The sequence below is a fragment of the Anomaloglossus baeobatrachus genome, chromosome 1 (assembly GCF_048569485.1).
Source record: "Anomaloglossus baeobatrachus isolate aAnoBae1 chromosome 1, aAnoBae1.hap1, whole genome shotgun sequence".
NCBI lineage: Eukaryota > Metazoa > Chordata > Amphibia > Anura > Aromobatidae > Anomaloglossus > Anomaloglossus baeobatrachus.
In genome coordinates this window covers 195,319,482-195,340,445 of record NC_134353.1, presented here as the reverse complement: position 1 = coordinate 195,340,445, position 20,964 = coordinate 195,319,482, and the positions used below count along the sequence as shown (strand labels likewise).

At 44.4% G+C, this 20,964-nt stretch overlaps 1 protein-coding gene across 1 annotated transcript in view; it reads right to left on the bottom strand.

Annotated features, from left to right (window-relative positions):
- Positions 1 to 20,964, bottom strand: part of PDGFC (platelet derived growth factor C) — a 403,078-nt gene that overhangs the window by 14,629 nt on the left and 367,485 nt on the right. Inside the window, exon 4 of the mRNA XM_075347615.1 lies at positions 10,076 to 10,283. Within this exon, the coding sequence (XP_075203730.1) occupies positions 10,076 to 10,283 (208 nt within the window). The remainder of the gene's footprint in view (positions 1 to 10,075; positions 10,284 to 20,964) is intronic.

Sequence of the window (20,964 nt, the reverse complement as noted above, 5' to 3'; positions counted from 1 at the left end):
GACAGGGATCCCGGGAGCGATGACAGGGAGCAGCCGAGATGCTTCTCTTCCCTCCGTGGGTAGGGGGGTTTTGGTGGTCCCGGGGCCCGGTGATGGGTACTGTAAGGTGGATGGCGGGGTTTGGTGAGGTGCAGGGTCGCAGAGGCAGCGCAGTGCCAGGCGGCACGGTAGTACTCACTCAGCCAATGATGCAGACGGAGTCTCTGATAAAACAAACGGCTGGATGGACGGGTCCCGCAGCCGGCTGCGATGGTCACTCCCGGTAGGTTGGCGGTGACTGTCTCTCCCTGCACCTGTAATGTGTCTTCGGCTCCGATGGCTTCCCACCGGTAAACCGCTCCCCAGCAGTGTATTTGCCAGAGGAGCCCCTTTTTGCCCGCAGGCTCTGGCCCTAGGAACTCTAGCTGTGGCGGTAGCTGTATTTCCCTTCACGGTTGAGCAGTTGCCTTCAGTCGGGTCTTTGCTGCTGAGAAACCCCGGAGGTTCCCGTCGCTGACGGATTTGACCGGTTTAGCGTCGACTCCAAGCCTGGTCGAGGTCCGTAGGCCCTGCCGAATGGTGCTGGCTTCTCTTCGCTCACCGGTTCGGTACCGGCGGGCCACTGCCCGTCCCCGGTCCTTACGGTTGTGCGTCAATCGGCCTCGCCTGCAGACGGTCACCACCGTCTGCCAACCTTGCTCTTGAAAGCCCGGGCCACGTACCCGGACACCGTCAGTCTGCTCTTGTTCCTTCACTACTACTTCACGCTCCTCCACTTCCACTCTCCCGCTCTCAACTTTCTTCCTTTTCCCGTCTCCAGGACTGTGTGCTCCTCGGTGGGTGGAGCCAACCGCCTGGCCCTGCCCCACCTGGTGTGGACATCAGCCCTTGGAGGGAGGCAACAAGGATTTGTGTGTGTGACCGATGTGCCTAACCGGGGTGTGGGGTGTGTTGTTGTAGTACCTGTGACGTCCTGGCTTGTCCAGGGCACCACAAATGCGTGGCACCAAAAGTGAATAGACAGCTGCGGGAGCATTGTACAGCCATGTTAGAGCCTCAGTAAGTATAGCACTTGCTTCCATACCCCTATCCCTTCAACCACCTTTTTTAATTGCTGGATTCTGGTCCCCATATACTTATATGGGGACAGGATTACATCTTGGAACCAGATTTTAGAAACCAGATCACCAGGATCAGCCACTTCCGGTTATCTGTGAGTCTGCTCATCACTATTTACAAGTGATCGAAAAATACTAGAACTGTAGTGGACAGCTCAGCTTTATAGTGTATGATGTCAAGGATAGTACAAAAATGTTTTATCTCACTGGAGTATCCCTTTTGTTCTGTGCACATGAAGGTGTGGTCAGCCTGTCTAAACAAGCTAATAAATGACTGCCAATCAGCTTCATGGAGCTGATGGGGAGGAGGGGTTAAAACAAATGCTACAGATAGAAGAAATAGAAATACAGTAAAATATATAAAATGCATGAAAACTAATGCTAGAAACCATGAGGAATTAGAATTAGTAATATTGAAAGAATATTGTGATACAGTGGGGATAACAGAGACATGCTGGACTACACAGTGGGGATAACGGAGACATGCTGGACTACACAGTGGGGATAACGGAGACATGCTGGACTACATAGTGGGGATAACGGAGACATGACTGGACTACACAGTGGGGATAACGAAGACATGGCTGGACTACACAGTGGGGATAACGGAGACATGGCTGGACTACACAGTGGGGATAACGGAGACATGGCTGGACTACACAGTGGGGATAACGGAGACATGGCTGGACTACACAGTGGGGATAACGGAGACATGGCTGGACTACAGCTATGAGTGGGATGTTAAGTTATAGGGCTCTATAGTCTGTTAACGAGAGAGAAATCTGCTTCTTTCTCCTGAACTAATCTTTTCAATTTATTTGTAAAATGTGTCTAAGGCCCGTTTCACACGTCAGTGAAAAGCAGTGACGTTTTTCACTGGCGTGTAAAACACGCACATGTCCCTGCGTGTGCCGTGATTCACGGCACACGTGGGTTGTCTAAGTGCAATCCGGGCTCCGTTCTCCGTGGCCCGTGATTGCACTTAGAAAACTACTCACCTGTGCGCGCTCCCGCTGTCCATGGTGCTGATCGCTCCCGCGGTGCAGCATCCGGCCGGCGGTGACCCCCGCAGCAGCTGCTTCCGGGTCGGCTGTGTCGCGCATAATGAATATGCGCGACAATAATGAGCCGGCTCAGAAGCAGCAGGCTGCACGGGCTGCAGAGGACATCGCTGGACGCCGAGTGAGTAAAAATGATTTTTATTTTTAAAGCACGTTTTTTTCTAGCACGTGTTTCACGGACCACACCACCGCGTGGTCTGTGGGACATCAGTGATGTGAGAAAAAAATGGACATGTCTCCATGTGGCAATCACGCACACGCGGGTACGCCGCACGGAGACACGTGCAGTGAAAAATCATTGACATGTGAGCAGACCCATTCATTATAATGGGTCTGCGTATGTCAGTGATTCTGGTACGTTTAAAAAAAAGCACAAACGTACCAGAATCACTGACGTGTGAAAGGGGCCTTAGGCCCGTTTCACACGTCAGTGAAAAACACTGACGTTTTTCACTGGCGTGTAAAACACGCACATGTCCCTCCGTGTGCCGTGAATCACGGCACACGTGGGTTGTCTAAGTGCAATCCGGGCTCCGTTCTCCGTGGCCCGTGATTGCACTTAGAGATTAACTCACCTGTGCCCGCGCCCGCTCTCCATGGTGCTGATCGCTCCCGCGGTGCAGCATCCGGCCGGCGCTGACCCCCGCAGCAGCTGCTTCCGGGTCGGCTGTGTCGTGCATCATGAATATGCGCGACAGTAATGAGCCGGCTCAGAAGCAGCAAGCTGCGCGGGCTGCAGAGAGCGTCGCTGAAGCCGGGTGAGTAAAAATGTTTTTTATTTTAAAAGCACGTTTTTTTCTGGCACGTGTCTCACGGACCACACCACTGCGTGGTCCGTGGGACATCAGTGATGCCAGAAAAAAATGGACATGTCTCCGTGTGGCAATCACGGACACGCGTGAACGCTGCACGGAGACATGGTCAGTGAAACATCCCTGACGTGTGAGCAGACCCATTTATTATAATGAGTCTGCGTATGTCAGTGATTCTGGTACGTTTAAAAAAAAGCACAAACGTACCAGAATCACTGACGTGTGAAACAGGCCTTAAGTGAATACAAAATTTTCCATTACAGAGATACAACTTTATAGTTGGTGCACATGTGGTGGTTGACACGGGGCAGGCAGCAGTGTAGTCGTCATGGCAGCAGGGGAACAGCAGGTCACAGCACAACCTGCTGTTAACCCCTCACCTCCCCGTTGCCGCACCACACACAGGACAGACTCCGTTACAGTGTCAGGCGACATCCATTCTCTCATCAGGCAATGAAGTGTGGACTCAGGTCTTTCTTAAACAAACAGTTCACTTTATTCCTGGAATTCCCGGTACATCTTCTTCCATCCACATGTAACAAATGCAGCCATCGGTCCTCTGGCACCTGGGCACCGTCTACATTCTAAAGCCCTTACCTCCCCTCACTCCTCTTCATGGTCACCCGGGGTCTGCTTTCTTGCAGAGATCTCCCCTAAGTGACCAGCCATCCAGACATACCCCCACCACAAACCGGGAGGGGGGCGCATCGACCTTTTCCAGGAGGTGAGGGTTCCTCATTTTTCACCAGCAGGCACCGAGGCTAAGCCCCCGACTGCCAGACTAAACCCCTCTCCGTAGGGGACACTGTTCCGCCATTCATCCAGGAACCCCCGCATCGCAGCCACAGGGTTGACCCTTAAGGTCAGGATCTCTAATCAGGGACATCCTATCTTTTCATCTTTCCAGTCCCTCTCCTCCTGTCTGCCTCCTGTCTTTCCCTTATATATCTCTCTACTCATCCTCCTCCTACAGCCTACCCAGGTACCTGGGCCTTTACAGAGCAACACCACCACCTGGTGGCGAAATCACAAAACAAAGCATTTGCAGTTAATACACAGGACCGTGGTGTGCCGAGTATGAATGCAGGACTGGGCCTAGCCCTTTAGCCCCCTACACACATAAAGAACTTAGGAGAGCTGTTACAGTTGTTTCAGTAGAACTTGCTTCAGAATGTCTGTGTCTGCCTTTGGCTTACTCTCCTTTTCCTCTCCATAGAACTTTGATAGCACCAACTGCCAGTTCTTATCTCAATAATAAGTTAAACTATCTTCATTGAACACAGGTTTTACTCAATAATTAAGATGCAAAGATCAGTCATGGAGTAGAAAGTGGCAATGTTTCCTTATAAGATATAGTTTAAATTACTTAGTTTTGTGTGTAATATTGATTTATGAAAAAAAATTAAAAACAAAGGTTACCCTTTCCCGACATATAGCATACAGTTACATCATATGTTGCCTCCTTGTCTTTAATGTAGGCTCTGTTGCTGAGCCTGCATCTTTCCCATCAGATGTTTATGTGACGCCCTGGCCTATCAGGTCGTCACAGGGTACTGTGCAATCTGCCCTTTAGCACGTTATCCACCCTCCTTGGTTACGGGTCCTGGTCCTTTGGTGTTGCCAACAGCTGAGCCAATCAAAACCTTAGGAACACTTTGCACTGTACCCACCAGACACACCATTGGGGGGCCTGAAGGGAATAGGGCCGCCCACTTGGGGGGTTGTAGGGGAGAGTGGAAAAGTGAGAGGAGAAGTGAAGTGGCAGTGGAAGGGGAAGGAAGTAACTCGAGAGAGGAGAGGTCACAGGTGGAGCAGGGCTCCTGAGTACTAGGTGGCAGACGTTGGTCTGGCCCTGGTAGGAGCTGGAACCCCGGTCGCAGGGGATAGTGTCAGGGGGCACGGACTGCTGAGGAAGGCGGCCGGTGGTCTTGAGCTATCACCGGGCAGGGGCCAGGGCACGACGGGGTACGTGGACCCTAGGCCGGGAAGTAGCTTTATACTTCCTGGTAATTTACCCGACGGGGGTAAAGACTTTAAGTATCATCCCCAACCCGCTCCAAAATCGGGGTACTAGCGCACCAATGGGATAGGACTTTCCCAATACAGTCCACAGAAATCCTACGCGTGAACCCTAAGAGCAAGCTCACTCCATTAGCCACACGGATGAGCGGGACCCGAAAAGTTTCCAACTTGAGGGTCCAAAGAAGAAAACACTGGTGCCAAGAAAAAGGGTCACAGACTAGCTGCAACACCAAGGACACAAACCCAAGCGTGTTCCCTCCCAGCTGCAGAGGTGCTCAGAACTCTGGTTTACAAGCTGTCGGTGTGATTATTTCTGGACTGAGTGAGTACACTGAAAAAAAACCTTCTCCTAGCCCAACGGTATCCCTACCTCACCATCAGCGGGCTCCCAGGGCAAAAACTCCCTACCGACGGAGGGGTTAAACATCTTTGCTGCCATACCACCGCCACCGGGCATCTTCAACAGCAGCGGTGGTACCCTAACTTACCACACACCGTGGGTGGCATCACAAACTTCAAATCCCCCTTGTACATACTTGTACATAGTCCCCACTTCATCAAGCAGCCGCGCGACCCCCGGGTCTGGAAACCCCCCGAGCCACCGCGGATTCTAGCAGCAGCCTAGCTGCTGGCACAGGGGCGGCACATTTACTGCGTTAGTCAGCCATCATCTGCCTCTAACAGTCGCGAGCGGAGCGGACCTGTACCACTGTTGTGTATAGTATAAGCAATTGAATTATCATGGGTTCAAGTCCCCTAAAGAAACTTACAAATAAACTGAAAAAAATGTGTTTTAAAAATGTATAGAAGTTCAAATCATCCCCATTTGCCTTATTGAAAATAAAGCAATTAAAAATATAACACATACACATATTTGGTATAGCTGTCTTTGTAAAAATCCGATCTATTAAAATATAAAATAAATTATTCTGCTTATAATGAGGAAAAAAAATGAAATGCCAGAATTATGCTTGTTTGGAAACAATTCAATGAGGATCAATTTAGAGAGTTCTAATATAAATGAAATGGATGTGATGTCTCATAGGACAATGGAAAGGAATGGTAATGGGGTGAATGTGTTTAGACTCCAAAGCGGAGTATGTGATTCTCCGTACATGGAAACTATTTGCTTCCTTTGCTTTAAACATGCTGAGATTTGATCCTGTGTACATCCAGTCATCTGTTGTATAGAAATGCTAATATAAGAGCTTTACCCAGTGGTTTGTTCTATTCTGTTATTCTACACTAACATATTCATAAATAACCCAGCTAAGCAACTATGGCAGATTCTGCTTACACTTCAAACATTCTCACCTTTCAGAAAAGATACATGATTCCCCCAAGACATTCACATAGTCAGACTTCAACAGTACGTCAGTGACAATGATGTATTGGCGGGAAATACATGAAGCGATGCTTTCGCAGATATTTACTTACTATTTGTTTGTGAAAACAGATAACACAAAATATTAAGCACCTTGAAGGGCTTGGAATACTGTGAGGCACCAACTTATTGATATACATTGAATTTTATTTCACATTTGAAAGTAAATCCAGATACAATATTTAACCCTCAACACTTGTCATGGGTTTTCTGGGAGTACTTTATAATCAGCATTAGTTTGGTCTGCCAAACGGCAACAATGACTGGAAAAAGTAGGACACATAAAAAATAATAAAACTGTTTCTTAAAATAATTTCTTAAATAGTTGTAAGACAGGTTCCTTTTGAGAAAAGGTGGCCCAGCTTTTAATTATTGTCAGAAATGCACAAGACACATCTCTTGTCAGGAATATACAGTGAAGGAGAAAAGTATTTGATCAAAGGAGAGGCTCAAAAAGAAGCACATTAAGGTCATGGAGTGGCCTAGCCAGTCTCCAGACCTTAATCCCATAGAAAACTTATAAAGGGAGCTGAAGCTCCGAGTTGCCTAGTGGCAGCCTCAAAATCTTAATAATTTAGTGATAATGTGCGGTGCCAAGAGGAGTGGACCAAAATTCCTCCTGACATGTGTGCGAACCTCTTCATCAACTACAAAAAAACGTCTGACTGATGTGCTTGCCAACAAGGGTTTTGCCACCAAGTATTAAGTCTTGTCTGCCAGAGGAATCAAATACTTGTTTCTCTCTGTAAAATACAAATAAAGTTATACAATCTATACAATGTGATTTTCTGGATATTATTTTGGATATTCTATCTCTCACTGTTAAAATTAACCTACCCTTAAAATTATAGACTGTTCATGTCTTTGTCAGAGGGCAAACATACAAAATCAACAAGGGATCAAATAATTATTCCCTTCACTGTAATTGTAATTGTAACAGAGATGGTCTTTTAGTCGTGGTCTAAATTCCCTAAAATTAATCCAATGGTAAACATTCTGATACAGAAGGAATTAATTTCACATACAGAATATTTCAGAAATGTGTCCTGTACATCAGAGTGAAATATGTGATAATTCAGAAAGATCTAGGATTTCTGGCACCTGGACCAAGAAATCAGTTTGGGCCCACCCCCTCCACTCAAGCCGTTTGAGTAGTCGTCATGTGACCGCTCATACGTGATTTGCGCACTTACACAGTGCCAACAAGCTGCTTTTCCTAATTCTCTCAATGTTCAGTGAAATACTACAGCTCCTGCTTCACTGAGAGAAGCAAGAAGAAAAGCTAGTTGTCACATGACCAAGTATCAAAATCACATATGAAAGGTCATTTGAACCTGTAAGCAGAACTGAATCCTGGCAATGTATAACATGTTGTTAGGATTGGCCATGCTACAGTGCTTAATGTTATATTTAAAAAGTCCAGGTTTGTGCTGAAAATCTATTGTCACCTAGTGTGACTTACAGCACACATAATGGATGTTTTCAGGATTCTCCCGTGACAGTGGCAAGAGTTGATGATCATGTGAGAGCAAATACGCGATTTGCATACTTCTAGACACATAACGGCTAGATGCATCCAGCCTCACTCACTTTACTTCTACTGGTCGAGGCTACACATGTTTAGTTGGCTCATGACTACATGAATGCTTCATGACCTCCAGCTCTCACCGCCGACAACAGAGAATCATGGCAGCATGCAGTGCGTGCGCTGTGAGAATTTAGAATGGGACTGCAGACTTTCCTCACAAGTTTAGACAACCCTTCTAACATAAAGAAAAATGTAGTAGCCCTTAACTTATTACGTAGTTTTACAAGTAACGGATTGTATATGTGTACAAGATAAAAACAATATCAGCACAATAACAGCACAAGAATACATCACCAGAACCACCATCAGTAAACAGATACACCACTAGAATCCCCCTAAGGACATAAACACATCATCACAAACCTCATCAGTGCATACATACATCACCAGAGCTACCAACATTACAGAAATGTATCACTAGAACCATCATCAATACATACATAAATACATTACCAGAACCACCACCAGCACAAAAACACAGCATCACAACTCCTATCGATACAGAAATACATCACCAGAACCACCATCAGTACAGAAATACAGTACCAGAACCACCATCATTACAGGTCAGGCTAGCTGCAGTCACAGGTGGAGGGCCGTATGAACCTCCAGCTGTGACCACAAATCACCTGAGTGATGTCACCGCTGATCGCTGATGCTTAGTCTATGCCTGAAGTCCACAGTGGACCGTCATATTCTATTATCGTGCACTCTGACTTCAGATGTAACAAAGCTGAAATCGACATGGGATCTCATGTGGATTACATCGGACATGCGGGGGTGTTTTGGGGGTTACTAAAGTGGCAAAAGAGGGGTTTTTTTGTATTTTATTTTAAATAAAGGATTTTTTGGTGTTTGTGTTTATTTACTTTCATTTACAGATTAGTAATGGTGGGTGTCTCATAGATGCCTCCCATTACTAAGGTAGGGCTTAGTGGCAGCTGTGAGCTGTGATTATCCCCTTATTACCCCGATTGCCAGTGCACCAGGGCAATCGAGAAGAGCCAAGTAAAGTGCTGAGATTGTTGCATCTAATGGATGCAACAATTCTGGGCGGCTGCAGGCTGCTATTTTTATGCTGGGGGCCCAATAACCATGGGTCTCCCCAGCCTTAGAATACCAGTCGCCAGCTGTCGGCATTCATCATGGCTGAGTATCAAAATTGGGGGAGTGCGCCATTTTTTAAACTTATTTATTTAAATAATTTAAAATAAAAGCTGCATGTGGTTCCTCTTATTTTGATACACAGCCAAGATAAGAACACAGCTGGGGGCTGCAGCCTGTAGCCGTGAGCTTTATCTGTTCTGGGTATCATAATATGGGGGACCCTACACCAAAAATGTTATTTATTTATTTTTATGCCACGATAGATGCACATAGCGTCTGTGATTGGAGGCAGTCAGCTGACATGCTGACACTAAAGGTGGGGGCGCATCTGACTGCAACCAAGCGGTTCGCCGGCCACAGTGACGTCGCAGGGAAAGTAAATCCGTGTGACGGGTATAAGCGATGTTGTGCGCCATGGGCAGCGATTTGCCCCTGACGCACAACCGACAGGGGCGGGTACGCTCGCTAGCGATATCGATAGCGATATCGCAGCGTGTAAAGTGCCCTTTAATGTACAGAAATTGTGCAGTAATTATTACAGCTTCCATACAATTAGATTACATTGTATTAAACACACACACAATAATAATAAAATTATATCAATGACATAAAGAGTGATCTTTTTCCTTAAAGTGATATTATACTATGATGGTATAGCTATTCAAAAGTTTGCATAGGATAGACTAAAGTTTATGTACAGAAGACAAGTTGGTATGGCCATAGGTTAACGTTACAGTACTTTGGTAATTCTATACATAAGACAGGAATAGGGGGCAATAAATCATCAGAGGTGCTCTGTAGATCACCATATACAGTACCCCTAATTTATCTTAAACAACAATAAAATATATGATGAAAGCACTCAGTGAAAGTGACGGCTATGGAGCCAGGCATTAAATATATCATATATAAATAAAATACTAACAAATTGACTTGGACACTAATGAAGGGTTTATTTGAAACTGTTTAACACTGTGACATGCCATACAACATGCTGCACATACCTCTGGATTTTCTGCCGTGGATATAGGATTTCCCAAGTAGTTGCCATGATGGTCTGTACAATTCTTCTAAGTCCAGCTGCCATCTATCCGGTTCAAGGTATCGCATTACTTCTTCCACAGTCCCAAATCGAGCAACAGTCTCACTTAGTAGTTCTAGAGGCAGAGCTGATGGGGGCAGCACTGAGGGGACAACTGGTTCTGCTTGTTGCTGTGGATGGAAAACAAAAATATGAAATAATCGAAGACTCAATAATTAGACAAGATTATAGATTAAATGTATGACTTTTTATGTAACGCATTTATATTCTACACTAATGGAAACATCACGAGTCATCTGCTTGTAATAAGAGGGTACAATGATAAAGCTACTCTAAGGCCACGTGCACACGTTAAGTAGTTGATGAGTTTTTTTACCTCTGCATTTATAAGCTGGAACCAGGAGGGGACAATCAGAGAAAAATGTATCATAGAAACCCGGGCATCTCTTCCTCATTTTTTACCAACTCCTGGTTTTGGCTTAAAATAATGAGGCAAAAAAAAACTCACCAAAAACTCAATGTGTGCACATGGCCTAACAACCTTTTTTGTTATATACAAAAAAGAAGAGATATCTATTCTATTGGTAAAGACGCTTGACCAATAACTTACACTGAATTAGTTCATGTTTCCAGATTCTAATTAGGAAATGTGTTGATGGTGTCTCATGATCCATGCTTAGATGGTATATTGCTTTCATTCTTTTGCCTGTGGTTATTTACATTTAAGGACAGTGTTCCCCAATTCCTGTCCTAAGGTCCACCAACATTGTGTTTTTTCAGGATTTCATTAGCATTACACTAGTGTTGGAATTAAATTATCACTTATACAATACTAAAGAAATCCTGAAAACACACATTGTTGGTGGGCCTTGAGGAATGGAGTTGGGAAATACTACTTTAGGGGACAGTTTAGACCAGAGGTCTCAAACACGCGGCCCGCGGGCCACATGCGGCCCCTGAGGCTGCTTGTTGCGGCCCACAGACCCCATGATGACCGCAGCTCTATGCCCGGGGGTCGGCACCGGCAGGAGTTTACTACAATTGAATAATTTGTGGTGCCGCGCAGAGGAGCTGTCTGCACTATATCAATGGCTGCTGTCCGCCAATCAGATGCAAGGAAGTGATGTCGCTGTATGATGTCACCTCCTTGCATCTAATTGGCCGGCGGTAGCCAATAGTGTAATGCAAACAGGTCCTCTGCGCGGTACCACAAATGATTCAATTGTAGTAAAGTCCTGCCAGTGCCGGCCCCTGGGCATAGAGCTGCGATTGTCATGGGCCGCAACAAGCAGGTACGTACTCACAATCAGGACCCGCTTCGTCCTGGAAGATGCGGGTCCTGACCTGCGGGGCCGCAAGTCTTCTCCACAGGAGACCATAGCTGCCTGTGCCCACGATCAGGGTTCGGGGTGCTGTGGTCTCCTTGCTGTGCTCTCCCTAGGGAGCGCATGCGACTTCGCAGCATAAATTCACATCCTGCGGCCTCTGCAAGCCGCATCGCATGTCTGTTTTTACTGCTGGCCGCACAAGCACAGTGGGCATGGGATTTTTAGAAATCCCATCCACTCTGCTTGTACTGTTTATCGCAGCATTTTGGACACAGCTGAAACTTGCTGCATTAAAAACGCTGCAAACACTGATCGTGGGCACACAGGGAACGGAGAAAAGGTGAGGAGAATTTTTTTTTTTTGCGCATTACTAAAGGATGGCCACAATACCACAAGGATGAGCACAATACTACTGGGCACAATACTACAAGGATGGGTACAATACTGCTTGGCACAATACTACAAGGATGGGCACAATACTACAGGGCACAATACTACAAGGATGGGCACAATTCTACTGGGCAAAATACTACAAGGATTAGCACAATACTTCTTGGCACAATACCACAAGGATGGGCACAATAATACAAGAATGGGCACAATACTACTGCACACAATGCTACAAGGATGGACCCAATACTACTGGGCACAATACTATAAGGATGGGCCCAATACTACTGGGCACAATACGACAAGGATGGGCACAATACTACTGGGCAAAATACTACAAGGATTAGCACAATACTTATTGGCACAATACCACAAGGATGAGCACAATATCAAAAGAATGGGCACAATACTACTGGGCACAATGCTACAAAGATGAGCACAATACTACTGGGCACAATATTACAAGAATGAACACAATATTACTGGGCATAATACTACAAGGATGGGCACAATACTACAAAGACAGACATAATATTACAAGGATGAGCACAATACCACAAGGATGAGCACAATACTACTGGGCACAATATTGCAAGGATGATCACAATACTACAGGGCCATTTACCACAAGGATGGGTACAATACCACAAGGATGGGCACAATGCTACTGGGCACAATACTATAAGGATGGGCACAATACTACTGGACACAATATTACAAGGATTGGCACAATACCACAAGGATGAGCACAATACTACTGGGCACAATACTACAAGTATGGGTACAATACTACTGGGCACAATACCACAAGGATGGGCACAATACTACTGGGCACAATACTACAAGGATGGGCACAATACTACTGAACACAATATTACAAGGATTGGCACAATACCACAAGGATGAGCACAATACTACTGGGCACAATACTACAGGTTACAAGGATGGGCACAATACTACAGGGCACAATACCACAAGGATGGGCACAATACCACAAGGATGGGCACAATACTAAAAGGATGGGCACAATACTACTGGGCACAATACCTCAAGGATAGGGGACATTACTGCAGGGCACACAGATGGGGATATTACTACAATATGTTGGCTAAGATTACTATATGATGCTGCTGATTTTAAAACAATATTACAAGAAGCTGATAACATTCAAAATAAAGCATTAATTTATTTTTTTTCCGCCATTAAAAATTCTTTTTTTATATATATAACCTTAACTAAACAAAAAAGTGCAGATTTGTTCTAATAAACAAGCAAAAAAATGGTCAAAAAAGTGATCCAAAGATGTATTGAAAAAAAACATGGATTCATTAAAAATGTCACTTTGTCCTGCAAAGAATGCGGCCCCTCTCAATTTTTTTTTCCATATGCGGCCCATACACCCAGCTGAGCTTGAGAGTGACCCCTGGTTTAGAGGATATCCATATAAATTGTGAAAGCATTAACTAGTTTACTGTATCTTTCAGCAGGAGTTTATCTATACACAGTGCTCATGATATTAAAGGGATTGTCTAAACTCCTTTAGTCCTGGCCAATTTTTAATTTTTACTCATTCGTTTTTTAATTTTTCTCTTTAACATAGTGTTATACGGACTTCTGCTTTTGCAGGACGGGTTGTAGAAAAAAAATTTCAAGTGCGGTGAAATGGAAAACAACTTGCAATTCTGACATTGCTTTTGGAGTTTTCTTTTTGCATTGTTCATTGTGAGGTTAAATGACCTGAATACTTGCATTTTCTGTTGAGGAAGAGCTTGATTTTTGTCAGGCGAGCTAGTATTGTCATTGAAACAATCTTGTGGTATATACACTATGCAAAAAGTTAGGGATATTTGGCTTTCTGTTGAGGGCATACAATGGGGATTTCCTTATCTGAAACAATTTACTGAAACAATAGCCAATTGCAGTGGTGGGTATATCTCCCTCACCCAAAAAAATGTGTATACCTTAATAACTTGTCATGTGGCCTTGAGCATCAGTTACAGTTGGACAACAACGTCTCCTGCTGTTCACAAGTTGAGTTATTGTATGGCTGAGGCATGGCATCCCACTCTTCTTTAATGGGGGTCCTCAGGTCATTGAATCTCATACAGAGTTACGAGCCTCTACACGGCAACTCAGTTGAGCCCATAGGTTTTCTATAGGATTCAGGTCTAGAGAAAGTTCAGGCCACTCCATTTGAGGTTAAGTTTCCAGAAGTCATTACCCAATCATGTGATGTCGATGAGCTGGAGCATTGTCATCAATAAAGATGGAATTAGGCCTATGTTGTTCATTCAGCACAAATACTCTATTAATGATGATATTCAAATAGTAGGGGCTCATCACTGACAATTTATTCACAAAATGTAGGACAGTTCTGTATTAACTAGACACACCTGCCAAAACTAACACCACCACCAAAGGCTCGTCTGATGACAAGTGGCTGATGCATAGTGCTCTCTCTGATGTCTCCAACATTGCTGGCAGCCATAATTTCTGCTCAATGTGAATAGAATTTCATTAGTCAACAGAACTGAGAAGAAGATTATGATGCCTGTGCCTGGTGGTTTAGTCAGGTACCCTTGCAGGTCATCTATCACACAGACCATGCTGATGTAAATGGTTTTGAATGGTCTGACGTGACACTTGGGTGCCTTTAACCTCTTAAATGTGCCTGGAGGACAAATGCGAGTTCCGATTTTCAGATTATATTTTTAAAATATTTAGAAAACCTTGTATCATTTCCTTTTTACACTTCACAAATTCTTGCTACTTTGTGTTGGTATATCACATATAATTCCAATAAAGTATATTTCAGTTTGTGTCTATAGTGTGAAAAACAGTAGAAAAGTTAATGAGTAGGTGGTCTACATTTCAGGTACATCTATTTTAAGGGCTGGAGAGCTTTTTTTCTTTAGGGGACCTTGGATTTCTATGCATTACATTGACATCCCAGTGAATTCAGGGTACTTGCCCACAATCAGTGTTTGCAGCGTTTTGGATGCAGTGTGGAGCTACTTTTCGAGTTGTAAGCATGTCAATTCTTTGGTGAGGAGTGGCAAGCGTTCTCCGTAGGGAGAACACAAGCAAGAGATCGCAGTGCTCCAAACCTTGATTGTGGGCACATGCAGCTGTGGTCTACTGCGGAGACTCACGGCCCCGCATGTCAGGACCCACCATGTCCAGGATGCAGCAGGTCCTGATCGTGGGCATGTACGCTTAGGGGTACTTTGCACACTACGACATCGCAGCTGCAATGTCGGTGGGGTCAAATCGAAAGTGATGCACATCCGGCATCGCTGACGATGTCGTAATGTGTAAATCCTTTTTGATACGATTAACGAGCGCAAAAGCGCTGTAATCGTATCATCGGTGTAGTGTCCGACATTTTCAAAATTGCGCTGCAGCGACGGTACGATGTTGTTTCTCGTTCCCCTGCGGCAGCACACATCGCTGTGTGTGAAGCCGCAGGAGCGAGGAACATCAGCTTACCTGCGTCACCGCGGGTCACGCCGGCTATGCGAAAGGACGGAGATGGGCGGGATGTTTACGTCCCGCTCATCTCCGCCCCTCCACTTCTATTGGCCGCCTGCCGTGTGACGTCGCTGTGACACCACACGACCCGCCCCCTTAGGAAGGAGGCGGGTTGCCGGCCAGAGCGACGTCGCAGGGCAGGTGAGTGCATGTGAAGCTGCCGTAGCGATAATGTTCACTACGGCAGTGATCACAAGATATCGCAGCTGCGACGGGGGCGGGGACTATCATGCTCGGCATCGCAAGCATCAGCTTGCGATGTCGTAGTGTGCAAAGTACCCCTTAGTGTGCACTATGCAATGCATTCTTTCACATTCGGTGGTGCTGCAGGAAAATGTATTACTTGCTGTCTGTTTTCCCTACAGATTACATACAACTTGTAGCTTGGAGACCCTAACAAATAGGGACTGTCATAAGCGGACATAGACAGTATGGAGCTTTGTGCAAAATCAGTATATATGTCCCTTGCTCGTCAATAGCTTATCAAAGACCACCCCATCCGTTCTAAAAAATACACCAAAATTTTGAGCTGAGAAATTATTATTTTAGTCTCTTACATGCAACTTAATAAACAGCAAGAAACAGCTAGATGCTTTCAAAGAATAGGGTGTGAACACAAGGAATGGTGGTGAATAATTCTAGATGTGAATGGTGTATACATTATGAATGCTTACTGGAGCGGCAGGATTTCCAGATGATAGGACTCTGACTGTTCCTTTAAATGCCTCATTATAGTTCGGGAGCATATAATATATACACTACTCTAAGTCAAACTCAATTTTAATGAAATTTTCTCTAAATTACAAATGGCAGATATCTGAAATTATTTATATAAACTCCAAAGTATGATTTTGCATTTCATTTCTACTAAATGTCCCCAAGAAATATAACAACATAAAAAACAACCATGCCTTTTTAATTTATTGAACATTTTGTGCTACTGAATATTACTTTAACATTTGGCAGGACTGCAATTTGTGAGGTAAATGCTAGCTGAAGTGTCCAAGAAGAATAAAGTGTATTGGCACATCCATCATAGAGCCATGCCGTGAATACCAAGGGGATTAATGGCAGCTACTACATGGTAAGGAGAAGAGACGGAGGTGGAAGCGGAGGGGGCAAGCTGGTGGATCCAAGTCATTATTATCAAATTCACTTTCCCTCCGTTCTATAAACTATCCTCATTTATAAAACAAATGACATTTCCAGGAACCAGCTCAATAAATGTCTCAATGTGAAAATGTGTAAAAAAAATGCTAAGCAGTTTAGCGTGATTTTCTTTTAGTGTGCATCATATAAAAATCTAGTATTTATCCCACCACATTGGTGCCTACAACAGAAATGTAGCATTAAACATTTGATGTACCAGAAAAAAATATATGACATTTAAAAGCAATAAAAAGAAATTCATTGCTAACATAAGATATGCAATTTTCCTATTTCAGTGCATATTTTATGATTCCAAACCAGATAAATGGAAACTGGTCCCTATTACACTTTTGGAACTGAAAATACAATTCTGTAGTGATGATGTCAATTTTCATTGAGTTTCTGGAGTATGATACTATCTACTTGAATACTTTCACAATGACTCATCATTCTTATTGGATGGAGAGCAGCTATGTCATGAGGACAATTATAGTAATATATTATAGGCTGCAACAGATGTATTGGATGAAAGAGGCATGTGATAGGTCACCGGTGGAATATATGGAGTTTTGAAGGCCAGAATGCAAATAGTAAAATGGACTTGCTATTGGTACTTTTGCATCCCACACCACCTTAAATATAATGACTCTAGCTATTTACCTATACCAACCCTTCATGATACTTTTATTAATTGCCGCAACCCAGTTTACTATATTTTTTTTAACAGTATAGAATCTATAGAGAGGGCTTTTCATTATAAGGATTCAAATAACCCAAGGTCTCCTAGTATACAACTGTTTTCAACCTCTTTCCAGCTGTTTAATGCAAATTCAGCTTTATATATATACCGTATATATATATATATATATGTAGCGCCCCACGGAGCAGGTGTTTCAACCTACTCGTTGCCGGGCCGGGGGTGCAGATCCTCTGAGTCGTCACGGGGTAGCCTGGCCTGGTTCCATTGCCCCAAGGCATAGAGAATGGAGGGTTGGAGGGTGGTAGGGAGGCAGGACGGAGGATGAGGATGGTAGTGACTGTTGGGAAAGTCTATTAAATGATCGTGACGTCACCTGTGGTACACGACCAGGGATGGGGGCCACCACTGCAGGATCTCTCACTGGGGCAGATGTTGGGTGCAGCCGGGATGGTGTCGCTCCCCACAGGTGAATCGGGATTACCCCAGGGAGGATGACGGAGGTGGTAGTAGTCCCCGTTGGTGCCGCAGCGCTGGGCGACGACACCAGTAAAGGAGAGGCAGAGACAGGGGCTGCGGTTTCAGGTCTTATTACTCACAGGTAGTTCAAGCTCTGCCTCAGAGTACCGGTCCCCACCACGATGGGCTCCAGCCGATCCTGGATCCATGAAAAGTCAAGTCAGGTGTGTGAGTAAGCCTGTGAGCCCTTTCCTCCCTTGATGCGCTAAGTATCGGACCCCCGTGGCATGTAGCACTTGAGGGTCCCGGTGTCAGTAAAGTGTCCCGTTCTGTATGCTGATAGCGCGGTTCCGTTATGGGGTCGGTCCTCAACCCTGGATCCTATATGCTATTTGGCTGCAGACTCGTTGGGACGGGTCCGGTCGCTGTTCCCCGCGACCCTTGCAGATTTGGTAGATAATGTGAAGTATATCTGCCCTAGGATTCTGTATCCCAACAGCACTGGTCCTGTGGAAGCAGCTACCTGCTTCTCCCCAGCGACCGTGTTGAATTCCCTGGCCCACAGAGCTGCTCGCGGCATGTCCGCTCTGCTCTGTGTCTGAAGCTGTTCTCTCTGTTGTAGTTGTGTTGTGTGTTCTGACCTGTTTCCCCCAGCCACTGCAACTGGCTGGTTCACTACTCTCACTAGGTCAACCTGTTCTTCCCATTGTGTGCTCCTGACTCCCCCTGGTGGTTGCCCCTCCATGTCCTTGAGTCCCCGATTCAAGTAGATCGGGGAGCCCTTGGTGCAGTGGCGTCCTGTAAACCCACCACTGTAGTAACCCCCTGCTGTGATTTGACCTAGGCCCCGTTTTTGTGAGTGCAAACTGGCAGCGACCTTCCCTGGGCCCGGGATCAGTGCTACACCCTAAAGAGGTGTACTTTCAGTCTGTGGTCCCCAATATTTCAAGTGGACCACAGACTGAAAGTAATATTCCCTGAATTACCACCTCTTTCCTACAAACAGCCCCCTAACTTAAGGAAACTCCTTGTTAGAAGTGTCCTCTCATCACTATCAGAGACAGGCACATTCCCCTGTAATTGTAAGAAATGCAAGACCTGTACCCACATTTTATCAACAAATAATGTCCACATAGCCAAAACAAATCAGGACTACAAGATCATGGACCTCTTTTCATGTGCGTCCTCCAATGTGGTATACATGATACAGTGCACAAGATGCCCTGGAGGAAAATATATTGGGGAAACTAAACAAAAACTACAAACAAGGATGAATCTACATAGCCACACTATAAGGAATGAACTGGACACGCTTGTGGGAAAACATTTCTCTAGAATGGGACACAGTATAACAGATTTAAAAGTATCAATACTGAAGGGTCATTTTAAAGATGTCAGAGAGAAAAAACTGGGAATTTAAACTGATAAGGATGTTTGTATCCTTAACAAAAGGACTCAATTTAACACCTGGTTTTATGACTCACTACATGGACACACTTCACACCTCCACCAGAAGAACTTCAGAAGTGATGTGAACAGACCACTTCCAACTCATCTGCATTTCTAACAAAAACATGAATTTAATTTCCTTAGTTTATCTTTAGGAGGCATCATTTTTCCCATGTCTTGTTGTAACATTCATTTAAATGTTGTGATTTTGTCTCAGTAATTCATTTGTAATTCAGCCTGAAGAAGGAGCCTTAATGCTCTGAAAGCTTGCTAATATAATTTTTCTGGTTAGCCTATAAAGGTATCACTCCTAAAATACTTTTGTCATTCTTGGGATATAGTATTTCAATTGATTTTTCTGGCTAACACGGTACCACAATATTACCTTGTATTGCACATTGTAAAAACATAAAGATAAAAATTTGAATGTTATGGTGAAGAATCAACAACAAGTGGGACACAATTGTGAAGTTAAACGAAATTTATTGCTTATTTTAAACTATTTTTAAAAAACAAATAACTGAAAAGTGGGGCGTGCAATAATATTCGGCCCCTTTTCTTTCAGTGCAGAAAACTCACTCCAGAAGTTCTTGAGGATCTCTGAATGATCCAATGTTGTCCTAAATGACTGATGATGATAAATATAAGCCACCTGTGTGTAATCAAGTCTCCGTATAAATGCACCTGCTCTGTGATAGTCTTAGTGTTCTGTTTAAAGCGCAGATAGCATCATGAACACCAAGGAACACAACAGACAGGTCCGTGATACTGTTGTGGAGAAGTTTAAAGCTGGATTTGGTTAGAAAAAGATTTCCAAAACTTTAAACATCCCAAGGAGCACTGTGCAAGTGATCATATTGAAATGGAAGGAGTATCTTCCACTGCAAATCTACCAAAACCCGGCTGTCCATCCAAACTTTCATCTCAAACAAGGAGAAGACTGACCAGAGATGCAGCCAAGAGGCCCGTGATCACTCGTAATGAACTGCAGAGGTCTACAGCTGAGATGCGAGAGTCTGTCCATAGGACAACTATCAGTCATACACTGCACAAATCTGGCCTTTATGGAAGAGTGGCAAGGAGAAAGTCAATTCTCAAAGATATCCATAAAAAGTGTTGTTTAAAGTTTGCCACAAGCCACCTGGGAGACACAACAAACATGTGGAAGAAGGTGCTCTGGTCAGATGAAACCAAAATCGAACTATTTGGGCTCAATGCCAAACGATATGTTTGGCATAAAAGCCACACAGCTCATCACCCTGAACACACCATCCCCACTGTCAAACATGGTGGTGGCAGCATCATTTTGAAAGGCCTGCTTTTCTTCAGCAGGGACAGGGAAGATGGTTAAAATTGATGGGAAGATGGATGGAGCCAAATACATTCTTGAAGAAAACCTGTTGGAGTCTGCAAAAGACCTGAGACTGGGACGGAGATTTGTATTCTAACAAGACAATGATCCCAAACATAAAGCAAAATCTACAATGGAATGGTTCACAAATAAACGTATCCAGGTGTTAGAATAGCCAAGTCAAAGTCCAGACCTGAATCCAATCGAGAATCTGTGGAAAGAACTGAAAACTGCTGTTCACAAACGCTCTCCATCCAACCTCACTGAGCTCGAGCTGTTTGCAAAGGAAGAATGGACAAGAATTTCAGTCTCTCAAAGTGCCAAACTGATAGAGACATACCCAAAGCGACTTGCTGCTGTCATCGCAGCAAAAGGTGACGCTACAAAGTATTAACTTAAAGGGGATGAATAATATTTCACGCCCTACTTTTCAGTTATTTAGTTTTTAAAAAGTTTAAAATAAGCAATAAATTACGTTCAACTTCACAATTGTGTCC